Source organism: Papio anubis, chromosome 6 (assembly GCF_008728515.1).
Source record: "Papio anubis isolate 15944 chromosome 6, Panubis1.0, whole genome shotgun sequence".
Taxonomy (NCBI): domain Eukaryota; kingdom Metazoa; phylum Chordata; class Mammalia; order Primates; family Cercopithecidae; genus Papio; species Papio anubis.
The window spans coordinates 127365743-127381930 of record NC_044981.1 but is presented as its reverse complement, the minus strand read 5'-3'; the positions used below and the strand labels follow the sequence as shown (position 1 = coordinate 127381930).

The following is a 16188-nucleotide window of genomic DNA, read 5'->3' as shown; positions in this document are numbered from 1 at the left end:
CTTTTTTTTTTTGAGACAGATTCTTGCTCTCTCTCAATCTCCAGGGGTCAAGTGATCCTCCCATCTCAGCCTCTTGAGCAGCTGGGACTATAGGCACATGCCACTACACTTGGCTAACTATTTTGTATTTTTTGTAGACAGAGCTTCATCATGTTGCCCAAGTTGGTCTCAAACTCCTGCGCTCAAGTATCTCCTGCCTCAGCCTCCCAAAAGTGCTGGGATTACAGGCATGAGACACAGCACCTGGCTGAAAAGCATTTTCTTAAGGGAGGAAAAACTACAGGTTGCAAAATGGAATTACATGAAGTACCTCAAGATTTTCTGATGTCTCTGGGGATTATGATCTTAGAGATGGTCAAATTCTAAGAGAAATAGAGGCTAGCAAATGGAGTTCTGTTGTTACTTTTGCTCTATTTTAACATCTGTGGAATAAAGGATTGTCCCCCACCGAACCCATGCCCTATCGATTTTGGCCAGATTACACAGATGACAGAGTATTTTGATTTTAATCATCTGAAAATCTCAATGTTATCTCACTACATGACAAAGATGGGTTAAGGATGGTACTTAGCCATCTATGGTACATAGAAAGCTAAAGTTTGGAAAGTTAAATGTTCTAGTGGATTATTCAAGTTTAAGATGCTTGACAACTTTCTTCTTGAAATTACTTCATCTTAATGTCTTTTTTGGCATGCTTCTAAAAATGTTATATCCATTATTTGTCTCTTTGACATGTTCTTTTTCCTATAATCATCACTTAACAAATTTTATTAAGTCATGTCTTAAAATAAGATATCTTCCATTCTTTTGGCAACAAAACAAATTGCATAATTTCAAACTAAAAAACAAAAAATTCAAAAAAGTCTCCCATAACTTCATACTGTTTATTCTCCCAATATTTTATGAGTTTCAAAGTATTAAACGTATTGTGTTGATTCTGACAATTCTATGAAGTAGGAAACGTGGAGACATTTATTCAAAGAGAGAAAGCGAACTACCTAACAAAACACTTAGGAAGTGCTGGGATCCCAGGTCAGGCTCATTTCTTCTGGCTGGCTGACCCTGAGTCTAGTGCTTTTTCCACCATAATATACATGTATTGAATTCAGCAAAGTGACTGGAAAACAAATTCTTGCCGTTAAAAACTGCACAATAAAAACATTTTTGATTATTTTTAGTGCCAAAAAACACATTTCAGGGCATGTGTCTATAGAAATCAGTTAATTTTGTAGATTACCTATTAATCTACAATAGTGAATTAATGCCTTTCACCTATCTTACCACCTGAAATACTGGAATTATGGAAGTTTGAAACCAGAATTAAATCAAACATTCTTTTTCAATTAACAGTTTAAAGTTCATGAAGTAATACTAACAGAAAGACCTGCCAATTCTGATGAGATGAGAAAGTCTTTGAAGCTCATTTTACCTTCCTTAAAATGGAAACCCCCTTTTACCATCAGCTGTGTTTATTGAGAGTCATTCTAAATACTAATTTTTGCCAAAATGTTTTTCTTTGAAATACAAGAATCATCATGTTTCCAGCTTAGATGTAATCTACCTTCTACAATAGCTTATACAAGAATATCACAGAATCTCTGGTTAAATTATGATCCAGGATTCATTTCACATTTTAGTTGTCTAAAAAGTTTTACATTTCTCTATAAAAAGTTAAAACTTTAATATACTAAAATCTTAAAAACAATAAAAAATTTAACTGGAAAAATAACTCTCAATTTTAAGAGTTAGTCAAGGGAATATAAGTATATACTTTCAAAGACACACAAAATGAATGAAAAAATGCAGTTCTTCGAGCAGGTGCGGTGGCTCATGCCTGTAATCCCAGCACTTTGGGAGGCCAAGGTGGGCGGATCACAAGGTCAGGAGATCAAGACCATCCTGGCCAACATGGTGAAACCCTATCTCTACTAAAAATACAAAAATTAGCTGGGTGTGGTGGTGGGTGCCTGTAATCCAAGCTACTTGGGAGGCTGAGGCAGGAGAATCATTGGAATCCGGGAGGTGGAGGTTGCAGTGAACTGAGATCGTGCCAGTGCACTCCAGCCTGGGTGACAAGAGCGAAGCTTTGTGTTAAAAAACACAAAATATGGCCAGGTGCAGTGGCTGACGCCTGTAATCCCAGCACTCTGGGAGGCCGAGGCGGGCGGATCACGAGGTCAGGAGATCAAGACCATCCTGGCTAACACGGTGAAACCCCGTCTCTACTAAAAAATACAAAAAATTAGCCAGGCGTGGTGGCGGGTGCCTGTAGTTCCAGCTACACAGGAGGCTGAGGCAGAATGGTGTGAACCCGGGAGGTGGAGCTTGCAGTGAGCTCAGATTGTGCCACCGCACTCCAGTCTGGGCGATACAGCAAGACTCTGTCTCAAAAAAAAAAAAAAAACAAAACAGTTCTTCAAATATTATTCAACACGTAGAAGCACAAGAGTTAGTTTGACAGATCTCTTAACCAATACCAGTCACTGACTAACTTTATGATTTTGTTTAAATCAAATATTTTCACTGTGAATGAAAATAGGACATGGCAAAATATTAGATTAAATGGTTGGTTATCAAGTTTAACATAGTTTTACAGGGTCTAACGGAGAACACAAATAAAATTTGGAGAAGGCAGAAGCTATCGATAGTTTTAAAAAATCATGTCATCCCTATCACCACACTATAAGTTTACAATTAATAAAGATAATATGAAGAGTGTATGAATAAAGTCGTATTAATAAAATGATTCATTTTCTTTTGTTTGACTCAATTTATCTATTTAATATGAATTAAATTTAATTTAGAGCAATGCTGTGAAAATATATACAAAGTCCATAAAATGAAATATGCTGTCTTTCAAAATATAAACATGCAAAGATGATACAACTACCCCATTGCCAGTAGTAACGCTTCCTGCTGATTTCTCTCCCCATTGCCAGTAGTAACACTTCCTGCTGATTTCTCTCCCCTGTCTACCCACAACAGTGATTGATTTTTATTACTGAATAATCCACATTTTAAAACTTAGTTCTATAGCAAGCTTGTCCAACTCACGGGCCGTGTGATGACTCTGAATGCGGTTCAACATAAATTCATAAACTTTCTTAAAATATTATGAGATTTTTTGTGTGTGTTGTTGTTGTTGTTTTTAAACTCATCAGCAATCGTTAGTATTAGTGTATCTTATGTGCTGCGCAAGACAAGTCTTCTTCCAATGTGACCCCAGGAAGCCAAAAGATTGGACACCCCTGTTCTATAGCAGGGACTCTTGAGATGGTTGAGTGTGATCTGGATTCAGATAAAATAACACAGAATAAAACTTCTCTGTACAGAGCCTGTTGATTTGACTGGAGACTACATACCATAATTACTGGAAATCAAACCTTAAAAAAATCTAACAACTGACAAACAGAATTATATTTAAAGGTCAAAGAAAGATATAAGTTCATTAATCCTCAGGAAATAGGATGTCCTCCTTGATACCTCAGTCTCAAAAACCCCACCTTTTCCAAATAGTTATACTGCTTATATTATTACTTTCCAATATATCTTAGAACTCTAAAGCTAGTAAAAAAAGAAGGTAATACTCATAGCCAGAGGGCCCACTTGGCAATGTGGCAGGACAACGAATGAAGGAGTGGCTCTAGACAGTCTCCCTGAGGGCTGGGAGCAGGGAGCCCACTTCACCTCCCTAAACATGTACCATCGTCCAGGAATAGGCAGTTAGGTATGGTGAGGATGAGAAGTACTGAGCTAGACATGACTGCCACTAGCTATGAGAATTCTAACATGTCAGCCTCTCTGATTCTCAGTTTCACTGTACAGAAATTGAGTAATAAAAGTTTTAAGGTCCCAGAAGCTCTAAAATGATTTCACTCCCCATGATTTTCATGTTTACTCTACTTTTCAGAGAGTTTTGTTGATGATCAAATAAGGATATATATGAAAGCACTTTATAAATTTTCATACAAATGCAAGTTGCTGTTATTGTTTTATAGATTTTCTTTATTACACTAGAAAAGTATGGAAACAGTTTTGATATACAATATAAGATGCTTACTACATGGTGAGGCATTTAGATGGGCTATGCCCTAAAATTTAACAAAAATGTTAAAATTATATTTTTTCTTATAAAAATTACTCAGGGAAGATGCTATAGTTTTAATTTTTATAGGATTATCTGATTTGTTAAGAACTTAGACTAATAGCTTAATGAACAGTTCTTAAAATAAACATCTCATAGGAATTGTATCTAGCTTTTCTGGATACAAGTAACCTATTCCTCATACAGATGCCAGCTGTATTCAAAGAAAAAAATACATTTTAGAATCCCTTTCATATCTATTCCTTGGATAATTCTTTTACCTAGAGCAGCAGTCCCCAACCTTTTTGGCACCAGGGAACAGGTTCATGGAAGATCATTTTTCCATGGACTGGGGGCAGGGGATGAGGAAAGGTGAATGGTTTTGGGATAAAACTATTCCACCTCAGATCAGGCATTAGATTCTCGTAAGGAGCTCACAACCTAGATCCCTACATGTGCAGTTCATAATAGAATCTAATGATGTCGCTGATCTGACAGGAGGCAGAGTTCATGCGGTAATGCTCCCAGCTCCACCACTCACCTCCTGCTGTGCACCTGGGGGTGTGTGTAGGCGGTTGGGACCCCTGATCTAGAGAATAAAATGTGAATTCCTCAGTGTGGTATGATTTGACCCAATCTACCTCTGCAAACTTAGTTCACCTTAAACACATTCATCTCACCTTTCCCAGTTAAACCAAGACTCAAACCACTCCCTCGCCATACCAAGCTCTCTTCTAAGTACTGTTAAAGAAAAAAATTATTCAATGATACTTGTTAAAGCACAGTAAGAAAGACTTTATTCAGGGCTACTGCAGTAGGTACAGGGACTACTGCAATGGGATTTTGTAGCTGGGGAGAAAGATTGGCTGAACTCCAAATACAGCATGGGCAAGTGGGAAAGAGGGAAGTTGAGAGAAAAGGAGTAATCATGAATGGCTCCTAGTTATCCCTAAACAACTGTGTGAATGGTGCTGTGGAGTACTGGGATTAGGAAGACTTGGTAGTAGGGGAAGTGGAGGTGGAAGGAAGGGTTTTTGGGGCAAAAAACCCCAAGAGTTCTATTTGAACATATAAAGTTTGAGAATGTTTTAGCTCTCCTATCCCTCTTTATTCTGGTGACTTTGTTTACACTGTGATTTCAGAACCTGTCATATTCTGACTTAATTTGGTGCATACTTACTTGTCTCCCTAGCCAGACTAGAGGTTCCTGAAGGCAGAAACTGTAACATTTACTCCACATGCTAAATAGAGGGCTTTAAACAAAGTGGTCACTTAAAATGATTTTAGAATGAATAAATGAAGTATTCTAGAAATTGTGAGGAATACAAACCAAAGAAGAGAGAAATGCTTACTTTTCTAGTAGTCTCCATTACCTAGAACTCATCTTGCATGAGATCAATAAAAGTTACAACGGAACATAAACCCACTTCAGAGTCTAGCACTGCAGCATGTAAACCCACTTACATATATATAAAATCAACCTTTACTCTTATGTCTCCTAGCATGAGCGCTACTGGGCTCATACTTACTAGCTCTGTGTAAATAGCTTTCTTTTATACCGTCCAAAGGCAAACATCGACAGATGTGACTTGCATATTTCAGATAGGTTTTCAGTGAGATTTTTATTTTTAAACATTCTATTTACATGATTTGTTTTCGTAGTTATGTATTTCAGATTCTAATAGATTATTTTTACAATCAACACTTAATTATTTAATCACTTTACAAACTGATTTGAACGCTGAATAGAATCACAGATTTTTTAAGACAGAAACTCACCAAAGCCAGAGAGCCCTCACTTATTTGGAGGGATGAGAAAACTCTGGCCTGAAGAAACTGCTCAAGACTCCACATTTGGAAATAGAGTTAGATCTGAACACCAGCTCACCTGGTTCCTAAGGCAGGATTTTTTTTCATAAATACTGGCTTCTTAATAAAAGAGATTAATTTGGCCATTTTGAGATTGACCACATATTACGCTTTTGTAACTTTTCTGTTCAGTGATATCTCAATGACATTTCTAAGAAAGCTATGCCTTAAAATGCGGTTAGGCATATTAGTAACCAAATGGCTTAATCGTCATGCTTCTGAGATAGTATGTGCAGGGATATAAATATCCCTCTTATGGTCTACATGGCCATGGAAACTGAAGTGAAATGGAGCCAATCCTATGTATAATCATGAAGTTTGAAAGGCTTGCCTTTATCATATCCCTCTTCCCCTTTAATTTGTCTCAGTGGTAATCTTTCTTCCCATTTCAAAGGCATTCCTACCTATTCCCTCTGCTCTTTCCCTTTATAAAAAATGAAAAAAAGTTTTTGTATTTATTATCTATACCTTGCTGGCAGACAGACATAAGATACTGCTTAAATGAATTTTAAACAATATATTAACTCAATCAGATATTTACCTTCTAAGCTTTTAATCCTGAATTGTGGAATGAAAAGTTTGTTCCCAGACAGTTGGTAGGGACAGAGTGGTGGAGAGAGCTTCCCTCCCTCCTAGTTATAAAAATGACAAGGTCTGAAGCCAAGCCAAGTATCTATTTAGGGTGAAAAGAACAATCTAAAGAGGTAGTATTTGATGCAGCTCCACTGGAAATAACAATGGCCAACACTATCACTTTAGTTTCTGGCAGATATCTGGAACACTACAAATTAAACATTTCTAAGGTTTGAGATAATTGTTACTAATTATTATAGTGACTTGAAATTAGATTTCAAAGTAGTTCAAAGTTAGCTTACACATATTCGTCATGTTTACAATATAAATGTTATATTCATATAGTACCTTATGCTTACAGTGTTTTCATATGTGTAATCTCATTTAAACTTCAACAATATATAATGTAAATATCATTTTCAGTTTTTAAATGAAGAGCCTAAGGTTTGCAGGTAATAATGGTTATAAAAGGCACAGCCAGGGTTGAGCATAAGAGTTGTGAATCCAAGTATTTTCTCACTATAATATGTAACCTATACAGCAATATTAAAATAACTTGTATATGTAAGTTCCTAATACTTTCAAGGTAAAAAAGTGGTATATATTGTCCTCAAATTTCTAAGTAAATCATGTTGATCTTCTCATACTCAAATTTTTTTCATATAATTTTTGTAAAAGATAATTGTTTTGTTATTTTCAGCTTTCTTACCTTTCTAAAAATTCAGTAGTAGAAAAAATACTGTCAAAAACACACAGCTAATGAAAAGAAAAAGTCATCTTTCAATACCACAAACATTTCTCACTTAGATGTTTTTCCTTTGATATCCTTTAAAAACCTTATTGAAACTCATTTAAAACATTAGTCAAAACAATTGTATAGTTGACAGTGATTCAGTATAGTTTTCTAACAAGCTTTTTTGCATATTTTGTTAATTTGCCATTTAATGGGATGTGACATCGCTACAGGTTACATCCTATTTCTGCCAAAATGTACTTTACCTTGGCTTTCCTTGAAATGAATTATAACATGGGATTATCCATCTATGATGAGTTCTTTAACTGGGAAACTGAATCAGACTTAACATCATACAGGTTTAAAACTCACGTGTTTTGCTAGTTTTAAATTATTATCTGTTAACAGCACATAGGTTCAGTGTATCTACCGTTACCAAATTCAAACTTACTTTTGAAATAACCTTGGTGCTTTTAAGGTCAAAAAAGATGCTAGAATAGAATTTGTCGAGTGTGAAAACCGACCATTATGAGCTTTATTTCTAAAGAAATAAGTGATATTCATCAACAAAACGAGCATCTATCTGAACATTTAAAAGAATTGTCAAAGTAAGAAAGGGGCTCACCGGTCTGAGTGAAACCAAACTGATGTAGAATCTCTTGAGCGGTCAGCATGTTTGACTGCTTTAACTTAGACTGTTGTGAGGAGACTGCTGGTGGTGAAGTAAATGAGAGATCTTTGTTGACCTGTATTAGGAAAACAAATCAGAAACTACAGTGTAATTTCCTGGATTACTGATGCAAAAACTGGATGAGAAATATTTGCTTATTATACAAACCAGGACACATGATAGGTCAAAAGGAGTGGTAATCACGTACATGGTTAGTTTGTAAAGTTTACAAAAGAGAATCATTTTCATCAAGGAAAAAATGTAATAGCAATTAGAACACAGCTATATGAAAATAAATCAGCCTTACTAAAGTTTACCATGGAACTAACATTATTAATAACTTAGAGTGGTCTTATGCATTTCTTACGCAAAGAAATGCAAGAAATAAAAATGACTCCTTGACTGGTTCAATTAAGGAAGAGTAAAAATGTTTCACATTCACATTTCTCTAGCATTTTAGTGAAATAGCAGGTACTTCCTTTTCAGAGATACACAGAAAACACCTGTACTACTCATGTTTATATACATCATGGTGACACAGATAACACAGCTGTAACCTAACTTGCCATGTGAAATAGTTTCCATTGCATCAAAACACCTTACTCTTAGGATACTGTTTAAACATATCATTAAAATAACAAGGAAAATTTCTGTATGTAAATACAATGTTCTATAACATACAAAACCTAGTATGATTATCTGAATGCACACTACCAGCCTCACAGAAACGAAATGCATAATAAACACAACATTTTAACTATAGCTCTTGTAGGAAAACAAACAGTCCACTGAAAAAGCTTGAAATGTTTATAAGTAAATTCATCTTGTAAATCAGAATTCATTTCAGAAAAAAAATCTATCTTTTTTTCATTATTAATGAATCAATCATTTATCTTTTTCATTACTTTCAAAAAGCACAATAAAATGTGATCTATTTTGGAGAAATTGACAGTCTGATTTCTAATTCACTTCAAAAGTGTAATCTGTAAATTAACAAAATGATAATTTATGGCATACAAACATTACTATATTAAAAGAGCCCCTTTCACATTTTTTTTTGTTTAAATAATGAAAACCATACAGAGAAGTTCTACTGTGCAAGTATTTAAAATTTTCCTTTTGATGTTCTGTATAAGACAATACTGGGCTCTGGTTACATGCCCTTTATCTGATTCATTATTTACATGTTTATAAATTTTTTTTTCTATTTTCTGCTTTTAAACAGTGATAATAAACAGTATATCTTGGTTTAGAGCAAAGAGGTAGCAAATTCGGTGAAAAAGTCAATTAAGACCATATGTTAATATAGTTCTCAGTAACTAAACTACTATGTCATCTCATTAAAAAAAAAAAAGTATTTTCCAAAGTAGTTGGAGGGGCCAAATACCACATCCGTCCTAAAATATCACCCAGCTTTAAAAATTCTATCAAAATCCATTAAATACAGATCAAAATTGACCAGTGATAGTGATACAATACCAAAAACAAAAACTCATTTAATATCTCTGAGCTTCACTTTCCATCTTTAAATGGAGATAAGAAAAATAATATCTATACTTCAACGGGAATGTGCCAGTAAAGCAATAATGATGAACTGGTATCATAAAGTGCTATTTGTATGTTAACCATAAAGCACTAATGAACATTAAATAAGAAATAGATTAAATAGAATATATTGGCAAGGGCAAACCATAAAGTAGTATACAAACAAGGGGTAATATCAGTTATTATTAACATCACTAGAAGTAAGGGTAATTAGGTATTTATGATGATGTGGCCAATTTTTCAGAGTTCTGTGCTTTCAAATGGAAAAGAACATATTTATCACTTAACTATCTCATTCACTTCTTTTTGGAATCACTTCTCAGTTTTACTTCTTGAAAATTTTTATCTTAAGTATCAAGTAATGCATTTAAAAATCTGGTGCAAACAAACACGTGTATGCTGGGGAAATGAAGATGTATCTATATACATACACATCTTTGTACACACATACACACACCTACATATATCCATATATGTGTATATATATATGGTGTGTGCAATATATATATATACACACACACACATACAATAGCCATTTATAGTCTTCCTCTTCATAAATTTGTGTTAAAAACAAAAAATACCAGGAAAGCTAAAATAGGATACTCAAATGCCTCTGTTCAAACAGAAAGACTTGCTATTCTTTCAAAACAAAATGTTTTTTTTTTTAAACCTACAACCTATAATTATATGTTCTTCCTAAACATTTTTATAATTCTGATCTTTCTTGACATATTTTTTTACAGACTATTCAAATGTCCATAAAATGATGAGAGTAGCAACTTAACAGAACAGATGATTTCTAAGGTTTGGGGTAACTGTTAATTATTATTGTTATTATTAGCACTTTGTTTTGAAATTAGAACTCAAACCAAGGCCGGGCACGGTGGCTCAAGCCTGTAATCCCAGCACTTTGGGAGGCCGAGACGGGCGGATGACGAGGTCAGGAGATCGAGACTATCCTGGCTAACATAGTGAAACCCCATCTCTACTAAAAAAAAAGAAATGCAAAAAACTAGCCGGGCGAGGTGGCGGGCACCTGTAGTCCCAGCTACTCGGGAGGCTGAGGCAGGAGAATGGCGGGAACCTGGGAGGCAGAGCTTGCAGTGAGCTGAGATTTGGCCACTGCACTCCAGCCTGGGCGACAGAGCAAGACTCCGTCTCAAAAAAAAAAAAAAAGAAATTAGAACTCAAACCATTTTCAAAGCTAGCTTGTACATATTCATTACTTCATTTAGAGGAAGAAAAATAATAATAACCATTAAATAGAATGAAGCAATATCTATTTTTGAAATATGTGCTGTGGAAAAGAATTGCTTAATAATTTTACAACAACAGAAAGGTTGGTTAAGATAGTCTACCCTACACCAATCTACCCTCTTTTCACAACACACTTTTCTGTTTGCTTCATGCAAAAACCACAGTCTGCCAAAGTCAGTTTAAAACTAAAAGCATAAAAATTTAATGAAATTCATAATAAAGAAAAAAAAATCACCTGGAACTTCTGCCAAGTTAATCATAAAACTGTTTTGCCTACTCTTTTAGGGTATAAACAGACAAGCAAAATATGCAAATACCAATTCTCTAGACGGCGGGGGTGGGGGGGTTAATTTTCATGTTAAAAAGCTTGCTGCTCTGAACATAAAATTGAATGCACAATATTAAGCAAGCTGACAATTAGTTTCACTTTTAGTGATTAGTTAAAATTTAAAACCTTTGGGAGATACCTAGTACTCATTTCCATATATACTTACAGATCTAATTTTTTAGCTAATTTTAGATAACATGCTACATTCACCTGAAGAATTGTTTATGAAGTTTCAAGCTGTGATGATACCTCAAGTTGGTTTTAAATTATAATAGAAAGAATGTTAATGCCATCTGTATACTTAAAAGTTCACAAGTTCATCTCTCTCTCCCAGACAGCTGTCATATTTTTCCACTAATCTGAACAATAATGTAGATAATATTTTAATCTGATGGCAGTTCTAGTGGCATTAGAAAAAAGAAACCAGTAATATCCAGGAAGCTTTTTTTTTTTTTTTGCAAATCATTTATCTGTTGTAAAAATTAAAATACCAGTATCAAAGAAAAAGTTAAACAGAAAACTTGAGCCAAAGTAAGGTTCAAGATATTTGAAGTCAGGTATGTTTTACATTCTTATAAATTTTAAGAGTAGCTTATGCTCTTGTGATTTCTAGCTTAGTGAAGTCTAAAAAATGAGTAGCCTACAGTATTATAAAGAGCAATTCAAATATGACCTCTCAGTCCTCAGCTGTTTTTGTTATAAGACAGGACAGAGAAATGAGGCATTTGGAAGAAAACACTGTAACTGTTAAGAAAAATTTCTACAGCAATAAGATACCAGAAAAATCTTACCGCCAAATCACTTCATTACTACTACATTAGCTAAAACCAGTATTCAAATTTGAATCAGTCACTATAAAGTTTTGGCTATATTTAATTAAGATTTCTGAGCCTCTGATAGGTACCAAGGACTGGTGGTTCATAGATCACTAATATGACACCTTCATGTCAATTTCAAAATTAAGATCTAGTCCTGGCTCAAACCAATTATCCAGCAATATTCCTTAGGGTAAAGCAATTTACCTCAGTGCATCTTGGTTTTCTCAAAACCTTTACCTCCTTTTCTCTCTTAGTTCACTGCCTCGCTTCACAGAGAAAATTTGGTCTTGAACCCCTGACTTCTCATTTCCAAACTTATGAAAGAACGGACCTCTCGCACCTATCCTTGTCTTTACTTCTAGGGATAGAGGAAGAGGAGCATTATGTTCAAGATTCATCCCTCAGTCCCCTTAGGGATATCCTTAAGGCTCTTCCAAATTCTACTTTCAGGCCAGGCCCAATGACTCATGCCTATAATCCCAGCAATTTGGGAGGCTGAGGCAGGAGGATCACTTGAGTCCAAGACCAGCCTGGGCAATACAGTGAGACCTCATCTCTACAAAACAATTAAAAATTAGCTGGGCGTGGCAGTGTACACCTGTGGTCTCAGCTACCCAAGAGGATGAGGCAGGAGAACTGCTTAAGCCCAGAAGGTCGAGGCTGCATTGAGCCGTGATGACGCCACTGCACTCAGCTTGGGTGACAGGGTAGATCCTGCTGCAAAACAAAAAACAATTTCTACTTTCAAATTCCTACTGGCTATTTCCCCGCAGCCTAGAAGTATAGACCCTTCTATTTTAGTACAAAAACAAAGAGTAAACAAACCAACTAAAACTCGCCCTCTGATTCCATTACTTCCTTAAAAGCTAAACTCCTTGAAAAACAGCACACAACTGCTATCCAAATATCTGAATCCTTCAGTCTTCAACCGGGTACAACAATCCTTGTCTCCATGATAAAACTGAATCTGGACTTATGGTAACCCTGGACTTCAAATGATCAAATTTAGCAGATTGACTTAGGCCTCTATTCTTCTATCTTTGTTTCTGGGGAGCCACCTTCTCTTGGTTATCCTGCTATGTCCAGCCATTCCTCATCAGTGCTATTTGTTAGATCCGCTGAGCTCGTCCTCTTCCTTCATATCACATAATTACACTGGGCAGAAACATTTGTTTCCATCAAATTCATCTGCTTTCTAATGTTGATGTTTCCTAAATCTAAAACACATCTCCTGATCGTTAAGTTCAGAACTAAACTAAACTTTGCCCCACTGTTTACTTTCTTAGGGAAAGCCATCATTCTCCTCCTACTTGCCAAGGCCAGAAGGCTGGGACTCATACTAGATTGCTCACCACGCTCCACATATAGATTAGTATAGTTTGTACCACTCCTCCAGCTAAGCCAGTCTTCCAAATAGTGCCAAAATAATAAATCTTTTTTTAAAAACTTTTCTTTTAGGTTCAGGGGTGCATGTAAAGCTTTGTTACATAGGTAAGTTCATGTCACAGGGACTTGTTTCATTGATTATTTCATCACACAGGTATTAAGTCCACTACCTTATGGTTATCTTTTCTGCTTCTCTCTCTCCTTCCACCCTTCGCCCTCAAGTAGACTTAGTGTCTGTTGTTTCCTTTTTGTGTTCATAAGCTCTCATCTAAATTTGCAGTTATCCAGTTTTAGAATACCACAAAAAAATAATTACTTATTTTAAAATTATTTAAAAAAAAAAACTTTCCAAATAATTGAAAAACACTATTCTACTCAAATCTCAAAAATATCCAAATATATGTTTTTAACAGAAGAATTAAAAAATTATGCTCTCTGGATTCTCTATTGTTGAACCTTTAAAAAAATGTTTTCAGTGAATAATATGTTCCGAGGTGGATTCGACTACAGTATACATTACCACTTTACCTTTACAGCATTCTTCCACTAAACATAACTCAATAAACTTCAACTTGGCTGAATTTATATTCATCTAGGGTAGGTGATTTAATACTTCAAAAAAAAAAAAGATGGAGTTTCCTGGCTTCAAGAAGCTTACAGACGTGTGTGGAGGGACAGATATATAAAGATTAGAAGTGAAAGCAGTATTATATAAAATTTAAAGAGACAGAAAAAGAGAGTGTGTGTTATTCCTCCTTGAGGTAATTTATAATCTAATGCCAAAAAGAAAAAAATTAAGCTGAAAGCCGAGTCATGAAAGAAGTTCCTTTTCTTTTTGTTCATAAGCAGATAGCTACAGATAAAAGGTTAATTATCTCCACAGGTAGCTTCCATGTTCACCTTATCTTTTGAAAAGTGTCGATTTACTGAGTGTAAGATGAATACATAATTGACTATCCCCCAACCTGCACCTTTTCTCTTGCAACTTGTGGATTCAGCAATGTGACCATACCCTTCTTTTCTCCTCCAGCCTGTTTTTTTCCCTTTAAAGACCGAAGCCCCCAAAATCATCTTTGGAGAAAGGCAGACCACAGATTGTGTCTGTGATTCGTGTTTTTTCTTCTGGGTCCCGTCCTTAACCTCAGCAAAATAAACTTCTAAACTGATTGAGACCTGTCACAGAAACTTTTTGGTTTACAATTGTTTCCCCTTGCTTGCTCACTACACTACTTAAGCAAAGTGGTCTTCTTTCTGCTCCTTGAGCATGCTAGTTTTCTTCCTAGATGAGGATTTATTTATTTATTATTATTATACTTTAAGTTCTAGGGTACATGTGCATAACGTGCAGGTTTGTTACATATGTATACTTGTGCCATGTTGGTGTGCTGCACCCATCAACTCGTCAGCACCCATCAACTCGTCATTTACATCAGGTATAACTCCCAATGCAATCCCTCCCCCCTGCCCCCTCCCCACTAGATGAGGATTTTTGCAGCACATGCCTAGCTCCTTGTCAAGTGTTTCAGCAAGGCCTTCTATGATCATCCTCTTGAGAGCAGCTTCCCCTCCCACTCATTCTTTGTTCCATGAACCTACATTATTTTCTTCACATCACTTATTATCTGAAATTACCTTATTTGTTTCCTTTTAAGATTATGTGTCTCTCTACAATAAAAGGTTCTTGTTCACTATTATATTCCAAGCACTTTGAAAAATACTTGGTAGGTACTCAATAAATACTTGCTTAAGGAATGCTAATGGAAAAAACAAATGCGCCTTCAACAATATAAAAATACTGTAGAAGGGAAAAAACTTATGTAACGGACACACGGTGAAAATTTATTATCCTAGATCTAATAGATGAGAAACTGCATAAATATACTCTGTTGTTAAGATTAAAGGCTTCTGACAAGGGTGCCAACACCCGTCACCAAGGGCAAAGCACTCTTTTCAATAAGTAGTGCTGAGACAACTGGATAGCCTCATGCAATAGAATGAAAGTGGACCTGTCCATCATACCATATACAAAAATCAATGCAAAATAATCACAGACCTGAATGTAAGATTCAAAACTATAAAAATCTTAAGAAGAAAACATAGGAGTAAATCTTTGTGACACAAGGCTAGAAAATGGTTTTTTATACAACACAAAGTACAAGTGACAAAAGAAACAATAAACTGAACCTCATAAAAAAACCTTTTTGTTTCAAAAGACGCCATCAAGAAAGTGAAAAGACAATCCACAAAATGGGATAATATATTTGCAAATCATCAAGCTCATAAGACACTTGTATCTAGAATATATAAAGAACTCAAAAGTAAACAATAAAAAGACAAAAAAATCCCAATTTTAAAACCAGGTGAAATATTTAAACAGACATTTCTCCAGAAAAAAAAGTCCAAATGGCACATAAAAAATGCTCAACACATTAGTCATAAAGAAAACGCAAATCAAAATCACTATGATATAACCACTTTTCACCCACTAGGATGGCTATAAAGAAGAGAATACGGGTGTTGGTGAGGATGAGAAGAAACTGGAACCTCATTCGTACACTGCTGGTGAAATTCGAAAATGGTTCACATGCTCTGGAAAACGTTTTGGGAGTTCTTTAAAGTGTCAAACATAGTTACCATATATCCCAACAGTTCCACTCCTAGATAAATATCCCATAGAAATGAGTATATCCACACCAAAACTTATACACGCAACGTTCGTAGGAGTATTATCTTAATAGCTAAAAAGCAGAAACAACCCAAATGTTCATAAACTGATCAAATATAACAATACATAACCTATTCATACAATGAAATCTTATTTGGCAATAAAAAGTAGTGCAGCTGACCCTTGAACAACATGAGTTTGAACTGTGCAGGTCCACTTCTAGGTGGATTTTTTCAGTAAGTTACACCAAGTGTGCCTGC

General features: G+C 35.3%; 1 protein-coding gene across 23 annotated transcripts in view; it reads right to left on the bottom strand.

Moving 5' to 3' along the window:
• Nucleotides 1-16188, bottom strand: part of AHI1 (Abelson helper integration site 1) — a 216920-nt gene that overhangs the window by 105246 nt on the left and 95486 nt on the right. For all 23 annotated transcript variants that reach the window (XR_002521763.2, XR_002521761.2, XR_002521765.2 and 20 more), the window contains one exon: nt 7885-8005. Coding sequence is in view for 19 of the 23 variants with exons in the window: in XM_009206039.4 (XP_009204303.2) it covers nt 7885-8005 (121 nt within the window). In the remaining 4 variants the exon portion in view is untranslated. The remainder of the gene's footprint in view (nt 1-7884; nt 8006-16188) is intronic.